The sequence below is a fragment of the Triticum urartu genome, chromosome 4 (genome assembly GCF_003073215.2).
Source record: "Triticum urartu cultivar G1812 chromosome 4, Tu2.1, whole genome shotgun sequence".
NCBI classification, from domain to species: domain Eukaryota; kingdom Viridiplantae; phylum Streptophyta; class Magnoliopsida; order Poales; family Poaceae; genus Triticum; species Triticum urartu.
In genome coordinates this window covers 186,450,419-186,474,234 of record NC_053025.1, presented here as the reverse complement: position 1 = coordinate 186,474,234, position 23,816 = coordinate 186,450,419, and the positions used below count along the sequence as shown (strand labels likewise).

General features: G+C 46.9%; 1 protein-coding gene across 3 annotated transcripts; it reads left to right on the top strand.

Moving 5' to 3' along the window:
- Positions 1-608: 608 nt before the first annotated feature.
- Positions 609-14,670, top strand: LOC125551257 (3-oxoacyl-[acyl-carrier-protein] synthase II, chloroplastic-like). Of its 3 annotated transcripts, none has more exons than XM_048714430.1 (13): positions 609-1,136; positions 1,802-2,007; positions 2,105-2,308; positions 2,399-2,509; positions 2,594-2,689; positions 2,760-2,805; positions 2,928-3,007; positions 3,233-3,301; positions 3,416-3,500; positions 3,602-3,756; positions 3,845-3,925; positions 13,182-13,241; positions 14,324-14,670. In XM_048714430.1, the coding sequence occupies exons 1-13, from the start codon at positions 974-976 to the stop codon at positions 14,435-14,437; spliced, it is 1,470 nt and encodes a 489-aa protein (XP_048570387.1). In that variant the 5' UTR covers positions 609-973; the 3' UTR covers positions 14,438-14,670. The 3 variants fall into 3 exon arrangements, with proteins under 3 accessions (XP_048570387.1, XP_048570388.1, XP_048570389.1); XM_048714431.1 differs by lacking the exon at positions 14,324-14,670 and adding an exon at positions 13,448-13,780; XM_048714432.1 differs by lacking the exon at positions 13,182-13,241.
- The last annotated feature ends 9,146 nt before the right edge of the window (positions 14,671-23,816 follow it).

Sequence of the window (23,816 nt, the reverse complement as noted above, 5' to 3'; positions counted from 1 at the left end):
CTTAGGGCAGCGCCGTCGCAGATCGGAAATTTCAGCCGTCGCACACACGGGGATGGGTGGGCGACGTTGTTGCCCGGTGAAGCGGCCGCGAGCGTTGGTGAAGCGGCTCCGATGCGACCTGCGGCGGCTCCAGCTCCGGGCGGCTTCGGCGCGCGACCGGCGGCGGCTCAAGCTGCGGGCGGCTCTGGCGCGACCTGTAGTGGCTCGACGAAGGGCACGGGGCGGAGCGGCTCCGGCGGCGAACGGCGCGGGGCGGGGCGGGGCGGCGAACGGCGCGGGAGGAGGAGGGGGCGACAGGTCGGGGGCGAGAGGTCGTGCGGGAGAAAGGTCGGGGCGAGAGGTCGTGTGGGAGAGGGGTCGTGTGGGCGTTTTTTTCTTAACGGCGGCAGGGGCTGGGTTAGCGATGGATGGATTGTTGGCGTGATGCGTGTTTGCAGTGTTAAACACCGAAGGATTAAGGGCCATTGGATTTTGCTCATGGATGGGTGAGATGGTTTGGTTCTCCGTCCTTTTTTTTTATAGGGGTAGTAGATAGTGGATGTGTATTTTTTTTCTCAAACAATAGGTGTTTTTTGCCATGTTGATATGTCCGGGAGATCCCTCAATACACTAGTGTTTGGCTTGAGCGGCTCAGCTCCTACAACTCCGTTCCCAGCGCACCTTTCGTCGAGCACCTGGCAATGGCGGCTTCCTCCCCGTCCGCCACCTCTCAGATGCGCCTAAGCCCTCTCCGTCCTTATTAAAGACCACCGCCGCCGCCGCTTTCCTTCTATCCAACTCCCGCAAATCCCTACCTACCCCGCGCGCGTTCGCTCGCTTGCGCCCGAACTGCCCGCATCTCTCGCGGACACAGACCCCCGTTCCGGTCCTTGCCTCTGCCGTTTCGTGGCTAGTGGATGCCCCTGCCCTTCCCCTCCCGCGAATCCAGGTGATTCGCATCACCTTCGCGTCGTCAGGATCCAGTTCGTGCGCAATGTCGGCAGTGGCGCCACCGCTGCGCACTTGGATCGTCGCCGCCTGCTTGTCTGCAACCTGCGTCGCAGACGATGAAAGGAAGCAGCGCAACTACATCGGCGGCGGGCTTTTCGGCACGCGCCGCCACCCTGCTGCGCGCCGCCGAGGCGGGACACGCTCTGGTGAGGCCATTTCCGTTGCCTTCTCCGCCCTTTCATGGTTTCTTGGTCCTTATCCGAATGTCAACTGTAAAATTGCGGTCGGCTGTAAGCCTGTAACCATGTAGGTCGTATCACAGGGTGTTCGGTGCGGGGTAAACGTCCGGGATTTATAGAGTTTCAGTTGTCAAATGGCTCGTGTGTATTTGGGGTTTCAGGCGAGAGACTATTATTCACTGCCTTGTGCATAATTCTGTATGTGTAAATCTTGTTCTTATATGTGTGATGCATGCTCGAGTGAATAAGTGACTTCACCATGAGTCCGTCATTAAAATAAAAGTATACTTTATCATAAACGTGGGATTTTTATCAGAATTGATTTATACACGAGGAAACTAAGTGGCAATATGGGAATTCGGCGTTGAAGATTGTACTATTAAAAACTGGTGTTTTTGGGGAAAACATATGATTGGAATTATCGCTAATGTGCAACTTCCATGGCCATTTGTTTCATTTCATGCGAATAAACCTTCCAATATTGTTCATCGGTTTTGATTGATTAAAGAAACATAACTTATTAACACTTTTTTGCGAGTGATGCTACTTTTCTTTTTTGTGAGTTTATTTGTAGCATATGCCGAATCAAATTAGTTATCCATCACCTAAATGAGATGCCTTATGGACTGCAGGAGTGCCCATTGCTGTTTCCTTTCATCCTGAAAGAGGAGCTGTGGAAAACAACAAATCTGAAACCAAACAACGGAGGGTAGTTGTCACTGGCATGGGTGTCGTGACTCCGTTAGGCCATGAGCCTGATGAGTTTTACAACAACCTTCTACAGGGTCTCAGTGGAATAAGTGAGATAGAAGCATTTGACTGTTCCAGCTATCCCACGGTATTATTTTATTCTACCTAACTTGAGTGTGGGGTTTATTTTGCAATGTAGCTGAAATATCCTTTGCAGTCTGCTTGACATGCTATCTTTCATACAGAGAATTGCTGGAGAAATCAAATCCTTTTCAACAGATGGTTGGGTTGCACCAAAGTTAGCTAAGCGAATGGATAAGTTCATGCAATATTTGATAGTTGCTGGTAAGAAAGCATTGGAAAATGGTGGAGTCACTGAAGATATCATGAACGAGTTGGACAAATCGAGATGTGGAGTTCTAATTGGATCTGGTATGGGTGGCATGAAGGTCCGGATCTCACAGTGTATATATTTACTTGTAAAGAAGGCAGTGTTTATTACACTGTTTGCCTAATGCTTATGATGCTATTTTAAGCAGGTTTTTAGTGATGCAATTGAAGCATTGAGGGTCTCCTACAGGAAGATGAACCCATTTTGTGTACCTTTTGCAACTACAAACATGGGTTCTGCAATACTTGCGATGGATCTGGTGCATTATATGATCTGGATTATTAGTTTTTTTAATTTTCTCAGTGGTTAATGATTATTAATTTTAAGTTGTATGCCTATGCAGGGCTGGATGGGCCCAAACTACTCTATCTCTACTGCTTGTGCCACTAGTAACTTCTGCATCCTGAGTGCAGCCAATCATATCATGAGGGGGGAAACTGTAAGTAACTTGATTTTTCGTGATATCCTGTGAGGAATGCCCTACTTGTTGACATGTCCTAAACATGCAGGATTTGATGCTGTGTGGTGGTTCTGATGCTCCAATTATACCAATTGGTACGGAAACTCATTATTTGAGATGTCATCATCCCAATTGTTATTGGCTTATTGTTTTGTTTTACTTGAACATCTTGTCTTTGCATGAATATTATGGTGATCATTTCTACTGTTACATGCAGGATTGGGAGGTTTTGTGGCATGTAGAGCTCTTTCACAGAGAAATAGTGATCCAACAAAAGCTTCTCGGCCTTGGGACATGGTTAGTCCTCCAAGATTTGTTTAACATAACCACTACCTAGTAGCCAAATCATATGAATGTACAGTCTACGCTTCATGTTTATACCACTGATACATTTGACTTCATGTTTACTGGCTTGGTGCACATATTTTCGTAGCGGTGATGATTCTGCACTAGTCGCATGCTTGAAATTAGCAGAACATGTACTGTTCTAACAGTTTGTGTTGTCTATTTTTTTTGCAACAGGATCGTGATGGGTTTGTCATGGGAGAAGGGGCTGGTGTGCTTCTTTTGGAAGAACTTGAGCATGCAAAGGTTGTGTTAATGAGATTCCTTAGATATTTTTTGTTCGTGCTTTTTTTCTCCATTTGTGTAGTTCTTCCATGGTGATTTCTTTTCAAATGTCTGAATGGAATTTCCATTCTATAGCAAAGAGGTGCAGAAATATATGCAGAATTTCTGGGTGGAAGCTTTACGTGTGATGCATATCATATGACGGAACCACATCCTGAAGGTGAAAAATATTCTTTAACCTTGTGGTGTATCTATTTTGTGATACTTCCCAACTGAAATTAGAACAATTTTTGTACTAATATTATGTTTATGTAATATCAGGGAAGGGGGTTATTCTTTGTGTTGAAAATGCACTAGCTGATGCAGGAGTAACAAGGCAAGACATTAACTATGTAAATGCCCATGCTACATCTACACAGTTGGGTGATTTGAAGGAATTCCAAGCTCTTTGCCGCTGTTTTGGGCAGAATCCTCAGGCATACCTCCTGATTCAGAAACAATCTTCTCTCTCTTCTTTGGCGTGTAAATTAAACTCAGGAATGATATGCATTTTATGCATTGCAGCTAAGAGTAAACTCAACAAAGTCGATGACTGGCCACTTGCTAGGTGCTGCAGGTGGAATAGAAGCTGTAGCTGTTATACAAGTAGGTCTTACTGCAGTTTTCTTTTTTTATCTGAATATAATATTTCCTGTTAGCTAATCTTATGCTTTTGTTTATGAACTGTCATTTTGGTTCCTGGCTATATTACCTTTGTGCGATTTCTTGAATTCTGAACTCCCATGCGGTTTATGAATACCTATGTTTAAAACTCCATGCATGGAGCCTTTATAATCTAGCAGCGTCATCTCACCCCAAGTCCGTAAATACGAGTCTTCCCCTAAGAGATCCTTTGTTAAGGGTAAGAAATGTTCAAATTAACAGAATATCTTACTACTCTCTCTATTTTCAGGGGGAATACATGCTACTGCTAAGTGGACAGTTCGAGAAATGCCACTACATAGTCTTAAATTTTTTAGCATGCCATTGTTCAGTCACTGAATTCTGAAGAATCCCACTATGTCAAGAACTGGAAAACAGAGCTCTTCTGTTATTCATTCTCCCCCCTTTCCACCCATCCCCAATCCGCCCCACTACCTCCTGCCAGCTTACCTTGCCTTGTGCTGGTGACCAGCTGCGATGGCCCGAGCCCTCCCTGCATCCCACTGATGCCTTTGTGACATTGACCTCTCCACGTAGGGCGAGTACCGTGACTTCCCATGGGAGCGTGTCCTAGAGGTTAGGGTTTATGGTGGATGCTGGTGAGCAACAAGATGCACATATCTGGAGGTGGAGGAGGCCATGGAACACCAAGCTTGGCCATGAATGTGGAGTGGAGAATTGGACTTCCACTCTTAGCTTGGAGATCTTATCCCTAGCTCCGTTGCTGGGATGGGAAGCAATGGAAGTGGCGAGGAATGGGAACAAATGGGGGATGTGGAAGGAAGAAGCATAACATGATGCCATCCTTCAAGTTTCTGTAACGTAATAATTGCTTATTTAAATATCAAGTTTGGTAGTGGCATTTCTCAAAAGTGGAATATATCTAAATTCTCCCGTCCCTTTTATAGGGCACCCATGTATTCCAGATTTAGTATACTTTGCAATGTTTTACCAGCAATCAGTTTAATAGGAGTAGTATATAAGGCCAGAAAAGTAGCAGTGTCGGCTTTGTATTTGGTGTATTCATATGAGCATGTTATGCAAAATTAACAAGTGACAGCAAATGAAATCTACAGCCTAGAGTTTAATTTGGTGGACTGTTAAGGTACGTTGTTTTAGTGAGTTGCGGCAACCCCAAAACGCAGGGATGCCTAGGTGCCTAGTCTAGAGTTTGAAGGTGCAAACAATCATAATTAAGCATGCTTCATATGTCACGAAAAGATAAATATTTATGTAGTACATGGCTGGAGATTAGGAGGTATATCAGCACAATATCATTCCAAATTAAGCAATTTCTCTAGAGGGAGCAACATATTAAGAAGAGGGGTTACTGAGAAAAACACAAAACAAGCAAACATGCAAAAATACGGTGCAACAGAGCAAGAGGCAGCAATATATAGAAGAGATCAAGAGCAGATCAAATCATAGGGAGGAGAGAGAAGGAAACTAACCTGAGCTGAGCTGATCTCAAAGTTTTGCGGAGGCGGCAGGATGAGAAGGCAACTAAGATTTGGATGTTGGCAAGCCTGCTAGAATGCTGGCAGGTGGTCTCTTTCTCCCGACAGTGGCACTGGTGGCTTTCTCACTCACCTGCAGCCTAACTCAAAACTCATCAAGTGCCATATCTGTTTTTTTCTCTCCTCACTCATGTGGTACCTGCCCCCTTAATTTTTTTGCTTCCAATCATGGTCATGGTGTTGCCAGGCACTCAACTCGTTGTGCATAACTCCCGCTAAGCTGTCACGACTTTAGCAATGCAGAAGCCACACACTGAAGAATTGGTCCATTTTGATGTGGATAATTATCGAGCTAGGACACATACAGATTGAGCTGAGGTGGCATGTGTTGCCTGTGTGCTGGAGTGAGCAGGGACCATGTTAAAGCCTATTATGAGATTCCATTAAAAGGCATCTCTAACTCCTGTTCCAAATGATCGGAAAAGTGAATTATAATTGTTCTGAAATCTCATCCTGAACTCTCATCTCAATTTCGTTGTTCTTCGGGACATCACAATTTAGTATTTATAGTAAGGTCTTAATCTAGCGGTGCTCCACAATCTCTCGATTGACCGGTAACAGCGACCAACTGGTTGAGAGATTGCTCTATGGCTTAATCTCCTGTAAAACTGAAGTTGGCGTTTGACTGATTTGGAGGGAGCTGCGCTGGCACACAATTCCAAGCTGTCCGCTCAAACTCGAATTGTTGTGGAGAAGATGGAAGTGTGGTCACCTTGTTGAAAGTGGTCACCGAGGAAGTGGAATCCATCTCTGCCAATGTCGATTCCAACGACAGGGATTCACGAAAATCACGAAGCAGGTGGACGACCGGCAAGGACCCTGACATCGTCAAGCAGGCCCAAGTGACGCCTGCGGTGGTGACTTTGCCATGCCCATGATTTCTGCCGTACACCGACAAGGCACCATTGCTCGCCAAGAACGGTCCTCCCCTGCTCCAGCGTCGGCAGTACGCCCTGTCCGATGAGCGGGATCACGTGGGGGGGGGGGGGGGGGTTATTGGATCTGCCAGCTGCCGATTCTGTTCCATATGGCCAGTTTCATTTGAAGCCACCCAAACACTGGTTCCCCACCTTCAAAGGTGAGTTTCCCCTTCTCTAGGTTGATCCCTGCTATAACTATTTTGAGATGTACAACGTTCCTGGGCATCATTGGGATGCGGCATTGTGGCAGCAATTGTACAAACGACTGCATCGCCGCATCCACTGGGACACGACCATTGCGGTGGTTGTTGCTGAGTTCGGTGGCGATGAGTTTGATGACCAAATGTCCAAGATCTTGCAGCTGAAGCAGACCGGCATGGTGGTCGAGTATAAGTTGGCGTATGTTAGAAATAGACTGAAGTAGAGGAGCAAGAATAGAGCTGGGGCTGAACACAGGAAAGTGGTTTTCTGAAGCTGTAGCTAGTATTGCTGCGTGAGGACTATTTGTAGTAAATAGGCATGTCGGTTGTTGAAGTGTATATGTGGATTGCCTAGCCCTTTCCATCAGTTCGAATTTTGGTTGTACTGGCTAGTGCATGAAACTTAACATGGTATCAAGGCCTAAGGTCTTGAGTTCAAGTCTGGGCTTCGCAATTTATCCAAAAATTGTTGTTACCCCCCTCTATGTCCATGTATAAGCCTCTTGAGCCATACCTAGTCTATTCACGTGTTGACTTCCCGCATCAAACGTGAGAGGGGGTGTTGAAGTGTATGTGTGGATTGCCTAGCCCTTTCCGCCAGTTCAGACTTTTTGGTTGCGTTGACTAATGCATGAAGCTTAACATGGTATTAGGGCCTAAGGTCTTGAGTTCAAGTCCTGGCTTTCGCAATCTATTCAAAAATTGTTGTTACCCCTGTCCATCTATAGGCCTCCTGAGCCATATCTCTGAGTCTATTCACATGTTGACTTCCCGGGTCACACGTGAGAAGGGGTGTTGAAGTGTATATGTGGATTGCCTAGCCCTTTCCACCAGTTCAGACTTTTTGGTTGCATTGGCTAGTGCATGAAGCTTAACATGGTATCAGGGCCTAAGGTCTTGAGTTCAAGTCCTGGCTTACGCAATTTATTCAAAAATGGTTGTTGCCCCCTATGTGTTGGTTATCTAGCAAGTATATGCCTCTTGAGCCATACATCTGAGTCAGTTCACGTGTTGACTTCCCGCGTCACACGTGAGAGGGGGTCTTGAAGTGTATATATGGATTGCCTAGCCCTTTCCATTAGTTTGGACTTTTGATTGCGTTGGCTAGTGCATGAAGCTTGTCATGGTATCAGGGCCTAAGGTCTTGAGTTCAAGTCCCGGCTTTTGCTATTTATCCAACATAGTGACAATGGGATCTTGCAGTATATCATAATTTGGGTCTATCCAACACCATTGTTCTGCCAACAATGTGTTTCCACTATTGCCGTCATCTTGTCTTAATTGGCCTGCGCCCTGGTCCAGGTTGCTGATGTATTTACATACTCCAACGCGAGAAAATGGGTTACATACTCCAACGCAAGAAAATGGGTGTCCTACTCCTACAAACTTTTCCTTGATTTCCTTGCTTTCCTTCATGCTACCAGTATCATTGAGGGCCCTTTCGATTGATTAATAGAGCGTTTATTGCATGCGATTAATTAGGCATAGTTATATGAAAAAAAAATCCTCTCTTAATTTCCTTAGTCAGTTAGTCTTCTTGAAAAAAAATCATTCATTAATCCGCAAGCTGTAAGTTGTGTGCCCAATTTTGTGAGAAAAGCAGGACAATGGGAAGCGACAATACCACAACACACGGGCGACAATAGATCAAGATCGTGAGGCTTGCTATCCATCTACTATGAGTTAAAAAAAAGATATCAATCTACTATGCGTGCATGGTGCTGCCTCGGGTCGGAGCAGATCTAAGTCGGAGGAAGGCTGGATTGCCGGAGATAGCCTGTCGCACTGTCTGGCACGAGACCACACTGACTTGCCGGGAGGCTAGATTGTATTGTTAGGGCACAAGTAGAATTACAGAAGAGAAGGTATGTCTCTAATCTCTACTTGTATAGGTAGTCTTTGGCCTAGGAAATTTTATCATGATGGTTGATTAAAAGTATGAATGATTATCGACATGCATGGCCTCTGTGTCATTACAATTGGACACTAATAATCAATTTATGAGTATTGTTAATGGATATAGATCATTGTGGTTATTAATTTTTATATTTGGGGACTTGCCGGTAATTGCTATGGAGAGGAATAGACTAATCCGTAAGGTAAGGGCAATACATAATACAATATAACATCTAAATGGATGACAACGTGGGTGATGAATGGCATTTAAATTCGGAAATTGCTTTTGGAGGCCGAGCTCCATGGAGGCCTCCAAATGCAAAATTCAGAATTCATGAAAAATCATATTTTTACATTTAAAAAAAATTGAAAAAAATACAGAGATAGATGAAGGCATAATGCACAAGTGGGTAAATTTTCAGGACGAAATACGTTCAAATGAGGGTTGTGCAAAAGACAAATCTGAGGCTTTTTAGCACATGATACTGTTCATCCTCCAAGACCATGAATTTGTCTTTTTTGTACAGGTCACATTTCAACGTATTTCATCCTGAAATTTTACATACATACGCCTCACATCCTTGTTTACTTGTACAAAAAATTTCAGATTTTTTAAAAGCCAAATTTTTGAATTTTGACTTTTTTTAAAAGAGGCCGAGATCCAAAATGTCATTCTCCACTTAAATCATCCATTAGTCTTGACCAGGTACCAATTTTTACTATAGCTAATTAGGATAAGAAATTAGGATAAACTTAATAATAAAGCTAATGCACATATAAGTAAAGAAGAGACTTATAAGAGAAAAATATTGTAGTATTTCTGATTCAAAATATTTTTTTGCAATACTTAATTATGTTTATGTTAAGGGCCCTTAGGTTTGGTTCTGCTTCGGGCCCTTGAAATCTCAGGACCGGCCCTGATTATGGACTCCCATGTTAAGTTCGGTCTACCCGGCCTCTCTTGACATTATCAGAATGCTTTAGCCGTCCGCTATGCGCTGGCGCTTCTGGAGGCCTTGAATATGCCCAAACCATCTTAGACGATGTTGGACAAGCTTCTCTTCAATCGGTGCTACCCCTCGTATATCATTATTCCAGACTCGGTCCTTGTGTGGCCACACATCCATCTCAACATGCACATCTCCGCCGCACCTAACTGTTGAACATGTCGCTTTTTAGTCGGCTAGCACTCAGTGCCATACAACATTGCGGGTCGAACCGTTGTCCTATAGAACTTGCCTTTTAGCTTTTGTGGCACTCTCTTTGTCACAGAGAATGCCAGAAGCTTTGGCGCCACTTCATCCATCCGGCTTTGATTCGATGGTTCACATCTTCATTGATATCCCCATCCTTCTACAACATTGACCTCAAATAATGAAAGGTGTCCTTCTAAGGCACCACCCACCCATCAAGGCTAACCTCCTCCTCCTCGTGCCTAGTAGTACTGAAACGGCATCTCATGTACTCGGTTTTTGTTCTACTAAGTCTAAAACCTTTCGATTTCAAGTTTTGTCTCCATAGCTCTAACTTCCCACTGACCCCTGTCCGACTATCATCGACTAGCACCACATCATCCGCAAAGAGCATACACCATGGGATATCTCCTTGTATATTCCTTGTGACCTCATCCATCACCAAAGCAAAAAAGATAAGGGCTCAAAGCTAACCCCTGGTGCAGTCCTATTTTAATCGGGAAGTCATCAGTGTCACGATCAGTTGTTCGAACACTTGTCACAACATTATCGTACATGTCCTTGATGAGGGTAATGTACTTTGCTGGGACTTTGTGTTTCTCCAAGGCCCGCCACATGACATTCCGCAGTATCTTGTTGTAGCCTTCTCCAAGTCAATGAACACCATATGCAGGTCCTTCTTTTGCTCCTTATATCTCTCCATGAGTTGTCGTACCAAGATAATGCCTTCCATGGTAGACCTCCCAGGCATGAAACCAAACTGATTTTTTGTCACACTTGTCATTCTTCTTATGTGGGGTGCTCAATGACTCTCTCATAGCTTCATTGTATGGCTCATCAGCTGAATTCCACGGTAATTAGTAGTTAGTACAAAGTTGTGACACTTGTTTTGGGACGGAAGGAGTACAACTCTGAATATCCCCTTCTTGAAGATTGGTACTAATATACTCCGTTCCATTCTTCTGGCATCTTTTTGCCCAAAAAATGAGGTTTTAAAGCTTAGTTAGCCATACTATAGCTATGTCTCCGAGGCCTCTCCACACCTCAATGGGGATACAACCAGGGCCCATCGCCTTGCGTCCTTTCATCCTTTTTAAGGCCTCCTTGACCTTAGACTCATGGATTCGCCGCACAACACGCCTACTGGTTACATAGTTCAAAAAAGCGCTAGGCGTTAGTTGTGCGTTTTGCCACCGCCTTGCACTTTACAGACCAAAGCGCATGCTTATGCGCAGATTAAGTGTAGTTATGCGCAATGCGTTTTGCCAACGCCTAGAGCCTGGGCGCGCTTAAGCGCTCGCTTAGGCGCGCCTTTTTTAACTATGGCTAGTATCATTAGAGGAGTCGTCCAGTTCAATGGTAGAGCTCTCATTCTCCCATTGAACAGCTTGACGAAGTACTCCTGCCATCTATGCTTAATATCCTTGTCCTTCACCAGGAGTTGGTCTACTCTGTCCTTGATGCATTTGAGTTGGTCAACATCCCTTGTCTTCCTCTCTCAAATCTTGGCCATCTTATATGTCGGCGTACGACAATCTATGGGACCAGAGAGCCCCTTATGTTCGGTGAGGGCTCACAACACACAAAGAGCAGTAACAACCATGAAAGCACTCGAGCGTTTACCCAGCTTTGGGCCACTGTGAAGTTAAAACCATACTCCTGCTTAGTGGATTATGTGCATATGAGCCCTGTGATTACAGAGAGCGCGACCTTGTCGGCAAGGAGCTCGGGAGGTGCTGCTAAGCTACTGCAAATGGGCAGGGTTTCGACCTTTGTAAAGGTTGCCATGGCCTTGCTTTTATAGATGAAAGGGGTCACCACAATGGCAAAATAGTAATTACAGAGGGTAAATAGTGGCTACAGTGCTATCATACCTAACACTGACGCTGTAGGACAAACGCATTAAATGTGCCGTGATGTGTCATGCTGGGACAAATATTGGCAAGGGAGCGCCACTCCACCTGTATCGTCAGCCCATCTACCTTTTATTACCGCGACATGCCCTTTGGACGGGTGTCAATAAAGTTGATCTTCAGACGGTGGATCGACACGTGCCCCGACAAGCTTCACCTAACCGCCTGTGCGCTCGCCACCTGTCGGCAAGATCTTGAAAGGTAGGTGCGGTAGAGCGGTGGAAGAGGTTTGGGCTTAATGGTGCGGAGCTTGCCGGCGATGTGGAGAATGCCTTGTCATAAAGGTTGCTTCTTGGCAGCCCGAGTCTTGATCTTCAGTACTTCCTTTAGTACTTCTTGATGACCTACCTCAAGGTCTTCTCCATGGTTTTATCTACCATGTCTTGAGTGCTTTGTGATGGAACTATCTTTCGTCAAGCCCTTCTCGGCAAGGAGGCTACAACTTTCTGTGCGTAGTCAAGGGTATGAACACCTATGTTCAATACACCGACATTATAGATGTCCCTTTCGCCTTCCTTCGTGTCTAACCGCTCGTAGAGGTCCTCATACGCCCGACCCCTTGCTTCACTCACAACTCGTTTTGTGGCCTTCTTTGCCATCTTGTACTTTTCTATGTTGTCTGCACTCCTATCCAGGTACAGGCGTCTCAAACAATCTTTCTTCTCCCTAATAGCATTCTGGACATCATTATTCCACCACCAGGTATCTTTAACTTCGCTTCTACTTCCCCTGTACACTCCAAACTCCTCTGATCCCACCTTATGAATGCAAGTCGCTATCTTCGTCCACATATTGTTTGCATCACCTCCTTCCTCCCAAGGGCCCTCCTTAATGACCCTCTCCTTGAACGCCTGAGCTACCTCCCCCTTGAGCTTCCACCACTTCGTTCGAGCGTCTTTGGTACGCTTATCCCGCTGGACACGAATCTGAAAGCGAGAGTTAGCCACCACAAGCTTATGCTGAGGGAAAACACTCTTTCCAGGTATCACCTTACAATCTAGGCACGCACGCTTGTCTTCTCTTCTCGAGAGGATGAAATCAATCTGGCTAGAGTGTTGACCACTATTAAAAGTCACTAGATGTGATTCTCTCTTTTTAAAGAGGGTATTAGCTACGATCATGTCATAGGCTAGAGCAAAGCTTAAGACATCTTCTTCTTGATTCCTGATGCCATAGCCAAAGCCCCATGCACCCCTTCAAAACCTGTGTTAGATGTACCCATGTGGCCATTGAGGTCTCCTATGAAGAGCTTCTCGCCAATCGGTACACTCCTAACCATGTCATCCAGGCCTTCCCAGAACTCCCTCTTGGTGTTCTCATTGTGGCCTACTTGCGGGGCATACGCGCTGATAACATTGAGAACTAAGGCCCCAACTACCATTTGGACCAGTATAATCCGGTCCCCATGTCTCTTGACGTCTACCACTCCATAGTTGAGGCTCGTTTTGATCAAGATGCCTACTCCATTTCTGTTCGCGGGCGTCCCTGTGTAATCATGCAAATGTTAATATCATACTTCATGATTGTATTCTTCATCATGTATCCTTTGTTTCTATGCAGGCTATAAGAACTGGTTGGATCCATCCGAATATCAATCTAGACAATCCGGAGAAAAATGTGGTAATCTTTTGTTGACACACAAGTCTTTTTTTCTCTTGCATGAGTCTTATAGCACTTCACATCAGATTGAGCCAATGCTGGTATAAAGAATAGTTATGCGAGGCCAGTTATGATTTTTTTTTTTCTGCTGTGCTATTGTTTACTGAAGAAGTTTGAAATGAAAAGAAAAAACTAGTGAATCTAATGAGCAGTGGTTCGTTTAACAGGATGCCATAATTTTGCTCCTAGTGTGTTCAACCCCTCGGAGAACTCTTTATTGCAACCTTGAACAATTGCCCTGAGCTCAGATTTTAACCTCCTAAGTTCCTCTGGGTAAGCTGCCAGAAGTCTTCATATGAATCCAAATCCTGGGTCAGGTGGATTTGACTTCCTCTGGGTAAGCTGCCATATCAGTTAAGTGAGCCGTCGCAGCATTGCCAGATTCATTGCTGACACATCATCACCGCCACCTGTTGGAACAACAAGGTGAAAGCACTGGAGTTTGTCATCTCTCGCTCAAGCTACTGCATGCTTCTGTGGATCTCACTTCTCCCTGCGGAACCTCTACTCCCTCACGCCACCCGGGGTTGCATGCAGAGCCCTACCCCCGTTCCATTGCTGTGCTGAATCTCTCTCTCTCTCCCTCTCCCTCTCCCTCCCCCTCCCCCTCCCCCTCCCTCTCCCTCTCCCTCTCCCCCTCCCCCTCCCTCCCTGTGTAGCGTTCAGAAAAAGTCGAGGCTAAGAAAGATTTTGGGGCTAGATTCTGGTGTCAAGTCTAGTTCAAGAGTGAGTCCTAGAGAATAAGGTGAACACATGGGGCACTAAGTCAGGCCACACAACTACCACTATTACGGTTCTGGTCCCTTTTTCCTGGTTGAATGGATTTCACCAGGGAGGCTAAGATATTGCACAATATTTTGCTCTGCTAGACCCGGCTCTAGTAATTTTCTTAGACTCACCTCACAGTGGTCATGCTCTAACTCCGCCCCTGGCCTACAAATTCATCAACATAGCATATTTTGAACACGGAGTTTCATCTTTTTAACGGTGTATGATCTTTTTGCCATGTTTTCATCGAATATGCTTACATTTTAATTTTGTAGGATGTCAACTTGCTGGTGGGATCACAAAAGGAGAGATGTGATGTGAAAGTCGCATTGTCGAATTCATTTGGATTCGGTGGGCACAATTCATCAATTTTATTTGCGCCCTTTTGAGCTCTGTTGGTGTGGTAGCTTATGGTACGATTGTGTCGCGGAACTGGAATTTTCACAAAGCTCAGCAAGACAGCAACATTTCACAAGCCACAAATTTGTAATGGGAATCCAACTCAGTAGAATATATTGCTACATAGGTGAGCAAAGAAAGCAATTAAGTTTCTTTTGTATTGCAAAAGCAAATATATCCCATTCAGAAGTTAATCAAGACGTTGCACATGCACTTTGGTCCATCCAATTTTTGTACCAGATGTTATTTGATTCGTCCTATGGGACTTTACTGGGCCCGGTATGTTTTCATCTCGCTGTTTTACCAGGCAGAGAATGCTTGCTGACGTAAAGCTGACTTTGTGGTGAACTGTTTTTTGTCCAAAGGGCTGCAAATTGCTGCTGTATCTTGATGTGTTAATTACTGTAATAAGCAGCCACAGTAGCTGTTTTAATTTTTAATCCGGCGTCAGTTTCTAATAAGAAAATAAAACGGGAATACATAATCGTGCGCGCGCTCATTAAGCGTCTTGAGCGGCCGGCCACGGACCGCTCGATCCACTTGTATCGCACGGCCCGCGTTGCCACCTGGTCGGTCTTGCCTCCGCCCACATCTCCCGCACACCTGGCTCGGTTGAGTTGAGGCGTGCGGCGCACATAACTCTGGTGGGTCCATCATGTCAGACTGTGTAGGTGCGGGTGGTAGAAATTTCGTGCCACTCTCCAAGGGAAATGATTTTAATCAGCCGGCAGATGTAGCACGGGCCTTCTGTCGCCTCCTTTGCTTGACATGTGTCCTGCTTGACCACACACGTCTCTCTTCCTCATCTTTTTTGCAACAACTATTGCAGAACAGTGGCCAGCGAACGATGACTGCACCAGTGCATGATGCAGCTGAAGATGTGTTACACTTTTCGCAACACGCGCCTTGTTGCAGAAAATTAGGTGTGACGGAGATGTTGTTGCAATTTTGGCAACAAAAGTCTTGTTGCAGAAAAATAAGGAAGAAGAAATTGTGCAGCATTATGGGTATTGCTGCAGGAGATTAGAGAAGAAAAGGTTTTGAATCAAGGGTTTTGTTGCAGAAAATTAGAGAATAGAACGTTTTGCAACTAAGGCCTTGTTGCAAAAACAACAATGATTAGAATCACCCGACTGATCACGACTATAATTGCGCCACACGTGCAACCGTTAGATACAAGTTTAATCGGACGACATGCAACCTCTATCAGCCGCCCAAGACCTACATCACTGGACGCGTGCCTCTGTCAATTTTCTGCAACATCATCTGGGTTGCAGAAAGTCATCCCGCAACAACGTCTATGTTACAAAAGCATTAAGATGAGAAAGAAATTCTACATCATCATCTGTGTTGCACAAGTCCGTTCGAAGGCCACACATGTTTCAAAAAAGTTAATGCGAAAAAAGTCTACAACAAAATCTTTGTTGCAGAAGTTTCCGCAACAAGAGATATGTGCAAACGGTTCCGCAACACTGTCTTTGTTGCAATTGTGAGGAAAGAGTCGGGCCGATGGATGCGCCGGATCAAACGACTGTGAAGGTGGCGGATCTTTGAAAATAATCCGCCGGCGGACGCGTAGGGTCGCCCACAAACGCCTTCCATTTCTCTCGTATCTTCGCCACATCTCCTCTCCTCATCGGGTCCCGTGCATCGCATCCATCGTTGAAGCTTGCACAGGAGGCGGAGGGCATAGTGGGGAGGCATCCGCTGCTCGTCGCTGGCTCAGGTATTGTCGTCATTCACCGTCTTTAACCGCTCATCCCCTCGTTCGTTCTCCCCGTGCCCGTATCGTTCTCGCCGTGGCCGTAGCGGGGAGGCATCCGCTGCTCGTCGCCGGCTCAGGTATGGCCGTCTCAAGCCGCTCATTCGCTCGCTCGTTCTCCCCGCACTCATACTGTTCCCTCGCGTCCGTAGCGGGGAGGCCACGGCCGTAGTGTTCTCGTCGCGCCCGTAGCGGGGAGGCCGTGCTCGTGATGTTGCAGTGATTTTTGGGGCATGCACCCCGGTGATGTTGATGTGGTGCCCTGACTTAATCGTGCACTAATCATACACGCAAATGCGTACGATCAAGATCAGAGACTCACGGGAAGATATCACAACACAACTCTAAACACATATTAAAGTCATACAAGCTTTATATTACAAGTCAGGGGTCTCAATGGCTTGAATACATAAGCTCGAATGCAAACGAGTCATCGAAGCAACAATATTTGAGTACAGATATAAGGTAAACAAGTCTGCCTTAAGAAGGCTAGCACAAACGATAACAACGATCGAAAAGGAAAGGCCTCCTATCCGGGAGCCTCCTAACTGCTCCTGGTCGGCGGCGGCCTCCACATAGCAGTAGGCACCCTCGGGGTAGTAGTAGTCGGTGGTGGCATCTGCTTCCTGGGATTCGTCATCTGATCGCATCAATCGAGTATAGGGGAAAAGAAGTAGCAAAAACAACCGTGAGTACTCATCTAAAGTACTCGCAAGATTTACATCAGAACTATACTCAGTATGCATCAGTATCAAAGGAATGGGGCTATATCTTTGGACTGAACTGCAGAAATGACAGAAGTGAAGGGAAAGCCTAGCCTATTGAAGACTAGCATCTTGAAGCATCTTGCAGCATTAGAAGAGTGCAGATTAGCATAATATAAGTAGCAAGTATGTTGTAGTAACGCCTAGAGATCCTTTCTCATCTCCCTGAGAGAAAGCAACCCCGGAGCCATCATATCCATTTCACATCTCCAATATCCAGTTCTAGTTCTATAGACCGGGATACAACTCCGAGCGTCCGTTACCGTGGACACAACTATTTGAATAGATTAACTTCCCTGTAGGGGTGCACAAACTTACCCAACACGCTCGATTAACTCCGGCCGAACACACGTTCCTGGGTCATGCCCGGCTTGGGCTGATCAACACACCGTAGTCCTACGTAGGCTCAACAGAGAGGCCAACACGCTGGTTTACATCCTAAGCGCTCAGGGGTCTTGGGCCCATCGCCCTTTGCACTCCTGAGCATTGCGTGGGCGGCCGAGATCAGTCCTGGCTACCTCTTTATGCAAAGCAAGTGCTTATGTGGACCACCCAGGCGCGTGCCGCTCTGCTGACGTCCAAAGAGCTTTTGAAGGATCGTATGACACAGAGTGCCCATACTTATTCCCGCGTGGTGGTCAGTGCGAAAGGCCAGAGGCCTACTCGAATCACATATCCAAACCGTTAGTGTCTTGGGAGCGCGCGGAGACGATCAATAATCCATGATCTGTGGTCCCATCGTCCCGTCTCACGGACTTACGGCAAGGGCTAAGAATGCCTGGCCGAGCCGCATAATTAACTCGTGGTATCCTCCAGATCAACCCGACTCCACATCACTCGCGCGTACCCTCACGGTCAACCGGACTTCACATTTCTCTCGCGGGCACCCCTCGGGGCCGACCCGACTCCAATATGGTTCTGGGGTAAAGTCAAAGTAACCGTGTGTGTGTCCAAAACAGGAAGGGGGGAACCCGAGAAATCACCCTTGATGGATTCCCACTCGATGTAACCGTTAAGGTAAACTTGGAGGAATCACCCTCGAGGTTCACACTTGAGGTGTTGCACGACAGAGTCGTTATCGTGAATGGTGAAGGAGGAATCACCCTTCATATACCACGACCGATTAGCTACACTACAGAGTTATCATCAGGAGTGCGTTACGAGGTATCACCCTCGGCACTCGATAGTAGCTCTGCAGTCGTATAACTAAGGGGGTGTGAGGCGATGTGTCGGGATCTGGACGTCGATCACATTGGTCGAGTCATCGGTAATAAAGCGGGGGCAACAGGGACAAGGTGAGGGGTCACTGGTCGATCACTAGCTAGCCTACTAATGCGCTCCTCGCAGTTTTAGTTGCGATACAAGATCCGAAGTGGCAGTTTTTTGAATAAAAATGCCTACCTCTGAAGAAACTGACAAGCTGCTCTGAAGAAAATGCCATGCGAATCTGAGGAAACTGCCAGCAAAAACGTTCACAAATGCCTTATCTCCCAGCGAACGTTCATCAGCTAATGCGATCCTACACGTACACCATCCGACCTACTCGATCCTACATGTACACTATCCGACCTACTCGATCCTACACGAATAAATAGAGGATCACACACGTACTACCTCCTTTTCGATTTGCAGGGCTTAATTCAAAAATCTCACCAACCAAGGTAGATGATGAGTGGTGGAATCATTTTTGACAAGGAGGGAGTACCTCACCTGGATGATTCGAGTGCACTCGTTTGACCGTCATGCCGACGTGTGACCCAACATGGACGGGACGCACCACTGACGGGACGGGACGACACCGTCATAATTTTAGTTTTTCTAGTTTTCCATGGCAAGCTGACGCGCTAAGCCTTGCCTGCTTATGCATTGAATTCCGATGACCACGATGACTGTCGCGTTTCCCGCGACACGCTGGTTCGCCTACCTTCTGCCTATAATTACTGTTTCCCGGCCTTCTCCGGTGGCACCATCACCTAACTCGCCCTATCCTCATAAGCCCCCACCGGCCCGACGCTGCTCGCCACTTATCCTCGCTCTCGCCACGTCCGCCATGTCCCCGCCCATCCGTGATAGGCGACGCCGGAGGTGGTCACCGCCGGAACTAGTGTTCGGTTTTTCATCGGAAGGCAGACGGAGGGAGGAAGCATTCTATCGGTCTTTAGATGGCAATGCGGAGTATGAGGAGTTGTTGGAGCACGACCGCCTGGTGGAGGAGCAGCGTATCGCCGATTTGCGCCGTAAGAGGGACATGGAGTAGCAGCGCACCGACACTTCGAGTCGCGAGCAGAGCGCCCGCAACTGGGTCGACTACGTGGAGGTCGGCACCCGGCAAATAGCCTCGGAGGCTGTCGGGCACGCACGCGTTCGCGACGCTGAATTTTACTACCAGCTCGTCAAGTGGGTTTCCCGCTTAGAAGCCAAAACTTCAGTGGACCACGCTGGCATGGAAAGGGCCAACGCCCGCGAGCAACGCGCCCTATCGCACCTCTAGCAAGTTAGTACTTGTACACTACTAGAGTATTAGTGGGAGTAGATAGTTAACTTGGCTATGATGGTTGTCAATGTGGAAGTTCAGTACTCTATATCTGGATCAGACCTGTTACTTTGCTCTGAATGTTGAATTTTCCCTTTGAACATATGGAATGAGATTTTATTTTTTAAATGGGTTGTATTTGTCCACCACGGGTTTAGAGGCTGACTTCTGGGCCTATCAGGTTGACGCGTACACAATCAGGAGATGATTGTACGTGGAGAGGATGACAGAAGGGACCCACCAAGGTCATGGCAGTACGCAAGCAAGTGCCTCCTTATTTCTAGCCAATAAAAAATGGCTCCTCCTAATGGATCTCTGACATCTGGGTCCCATGCCATTGTTAACGTAGTCAATAAATGAGAGAATTGCACAACGAGCGGCTGACACCAGGGACCCAGCAGCCCGCCCAGTTATTTTTGTTTTGGGTTAATTTGACAAATGCCACTCCAAATCTGGTGATTCCGAGAAATGCCACTGTAATTTCCAAACTTTGAAAAATGCCATTTCATGCCATTCCCAGTGGCATTTTTCGAAGTCTGGAGTGGCGTTTTTCAAAGTTTGCAAAAATTGTAGTGGCATTTTTCAAAGTTTGCAAAAATTGCAGTGGCATTTTTCAAAATTTGGAAATTGCAGTGGTATTTTTATAAATCGCCATAATTGGAGTGGTATTTATCTAATTTGTTTTTGAGATAGAAGCAGGGTGTCAACTGGGCTGTGCGGGGCACTCTGGCCTGTCTAGACAATCTTTCCTTTTTATATTTACCACAGACCAGCCCAATAGTTTTTTTTTCTTTCTGAAAATGGCTAGCCCAGTTTTTTTGTGCTTTGTCAAATAAGTCGCTTTATCAGGCCTGTTGGGCTGCAAATCTTTCAAGACGAGGAGAGCTTCATTCGGCTGGCCCAGAAAATGGCCTATCAGTAATGAGAAATGGACTGTACATTTTTAAAACACATCAAACTGGCAATTAGTTTCAATTATTTTTCATTTCAAGATTTTAAATTCCATTGATTTTTATGCGTGGACATTTTTTTGGATTTTATATTGATATACATTTATTTTTAAAATCAGTTTGAATGTGACTCAAAATTTCAGGATTAAAAATAGTTTGGACCGCACCAAAATATGCAAAATTTCGTATAATTTTTTAACCGTGGCCACAATATGGGCTGTAATGCTAACAAAGAGAATATGGACTCCAAAAAACCCTTAAGAATTAGCAAATGGGCTATAAATTATTAGAAATAATGGCAGATGGGCTGTATGATGTTTTCCACAGATTTGAGGCTTTCCAAAAAAAAGGTTGACGCACAAGTAGTGACTGTTGGATGTCCATCCAACGACCGTCGTGCTTCTTCAATATCTTCTCTTCCTGCTCCAGCCGCTCAAACAAGCGCCAGCAGGACTGCCTGCTCCCTCCTCCCGCGGCTGGCTGTGCTGCCGCGCAGGCCTCACCTCCCCACTGTACTCCCATCGCTGGCCTAGCCATCCTTCTACTCACCCACACCTGCTGTTATTCTCCGGCGACTGCAGACGAACTAGTAAACCCTCGTACTCCCCTTTGCGTGGGAAACAACTGCTGAGTCTTCCCTGGCTCCGTGTCATCCCCTTCCTAGGCCTCGCCGTCGTCCACCGTCCTGGTGCTCTCGGCGCGGCGTGGTCAACGAACGACATGCATCGGAAGTGGACTGTATGTGGAGAGGCTGACAATTGGGTCCACGGCCGCATGCAAGAAAATGCCTCCTTATTACGCGCAAAATAATGATTCCTTCACCTGACAGCTGGGACCCACCAGAAGGGCCTCTTTATTTCACGAAAAAACGTTCCCCCTGCTGACATGTCGGGCCCACCAGCTATATCTACGCACGCAAGCAAGTGCCTCCTTATTACGCACAAAAAAATGAATACTCCCCCTGCTAGATGAGACCCACCATAGTGGAAGGCTGACTTGTGGGCCTACTAAGATGACGGGGACGGAGGACTTTGTCAACTTAGTCAATATGAACGATTCTAGCTCTAGTGACCGTACGATGTCAATCCAACGGCCGTAGTGCTTCTTCAACCTCTGGCCTTCTTGCTCCAGCCGCCCAAACCAGCGTCGGCCATGTCGCCTACTCCTTCCTCCCGTGTCCGGCTGTGCTACCACCACTGGCCATGCCATCCCTTTATACTCACCCACACCTCCTGTTATTCTCCGGCGATGGCAGCCTCATACCGCAGCCGAAGCAGTCAACCCACATACTCCCCTCCGCGTGGGCATCCACTACCGCGTCTTCCCCGGCTCCGCGTCGTCCCCTTCCTAGGCCTCGCCGTCGTCCACTGCCCTGGTGCTCTCGGTGCGGCGTGGTCAACGTGGTCAAGGAACGACTTCCATCGGAAGAGTACCGTACGTGGAGAGGCTGACAGTTGGGTCCACGGCAACAGCAAGGAAGTGCCTCCTTATTATGCGCAAAATAATTAATCCTCCACCTGACAGCAGGGACCCACCGGACGGGCCACCATATTTCGTGAAAAAAATGTTTCCCCCTGACTACTGGGACCCACCAGCTACATCTTTGCACGCAAGGAAGTGCCTGATAGTTGGGACCCACCTGGTTGAAGCGTACGTAGCGTTGTCATTCTGGTCGCAAACGTGTACGTACATACTGGTTGATCGGTCTGTCTGCAGGCTGTAGCGATGAACCATGGCCATGTAAGGAAGGGCACGTGTCATAGTATAGGCGCGCACGTAGCATGTCATGCAGTCCCGTTAATATCGTGTACATGTACGTACAGCGGCCAGGATGCAAGAAAGTAAACACGACCACGTACTATGGGCGGGGTTTCGAACGCCTACTCGTGCATACGTACGAGCAGGTCTCGTGTACATGGCTGGGTCGGAACGGAGAAACTGCGTCGTTGTGTTCATCGGGAGGCAACAAAATGCGTCGTGTTCATCGGGAGCCAACCGGCTTGGATGGAACAGCCGATCGAAACGAGGCATGGCGTACCACAGAACGGAGGAAACAACCTTGTGTTCGACCGGCCACGGTCGAAACAGGATCCTGTTCATCGGGAGGGGTCTGTCGTACCGCAAAACGGAGGAAACAGACTTCTCTTGGACCTTCTACGGTTAAAACGAGGTCCTGTTGATTGGGAGGGGTGTGGCGTATCGCAAAACGGAGGAAGCAGACTTGTGTTGGAGCGCTACGGTCGGAACGGGGGTCCTGTTCATCGGGAGGGGTGTGGCGTACCGCAATACGGGACTCCATAGGATACTGTTCATCTGCACCGTCGACCTCCTCTAGCCTCCACGGGCTACTGTTCTTCCACCGTCGACCTCTGTTGGTGTCAAAACCAGCGGATCTCGGGTAGGGGGTCCCGAACTGTGCGTCCAAAGCGGACGGTAACAGGAGGCAGGGGACACGATGTTTTACCCAGGTTCGGGCCCTCTTGATGGAGGTAAAACCCTACGTCCTGCTTGATTTATTCTTGATGATATGAGTATTACAAGAGTTGATCTACCACGAGATCGGAGAGGCTAAACCCTAGAAGCTAGCCTATGGTATGATTGTATGTTGTCCTACGGACTAAAACCCTCCGGTTTATATAGACACCGAAGGGGGTTAGGGTTACACAAGGTCGGTTACAAAGGAGGAGATATCCATATCCGTACTGCCTAGATTGCCTTCCACGCCAAGTAGAGTCCCATCCGGACACGAGACGAAGTCTTTAATCTTGTATCTTCATAGTCCAACTGTCCGGCCAAAGGATATAGTCCGGCTGTCCGGAGACCCCCTAATCCAGGACTCCCTCAGTAGCCCCTGAACCAGGCTTCAATGACGATGAGTCCGGCGCGCAGTGTTGTCTTTTGCATTGCAAGGCGGGTTCCTCCTCCGGATACACCACTGAAGAGTTCGAATAAAAGGATAGTGTCCGACCCTGCAAAATAAGTTCCACATACCACCGTAGACAGAATACTATTTCCACAAATCTAATCTGCTGACACGTTTTGGCAACATGACATTATGCCATGGCCCGGTGATTATTCGTACCGTTTCCTTTAACTAGCCCCGCACATAACGCGAGGCAGTTTCTTGACACGTCTTGTCAAAGCAGAGATCATGTCTCCCTTATTACGGGATTCTCATCAATATGGGCGTGGGTAACCCAACCGCGCCATCGATTACGGTGCTTGGGGGATAAGCGAGTTTTACCAGGCTAGTGGGGGCGCATAGTTTCGGCCGCCCCTATAAGGGGATAAGGTTTAACCTTTCTCTACCCACGCCTTCTTCCTCCTTGCTCATCCATTCTTGCGCACTCGAGCTCCAAC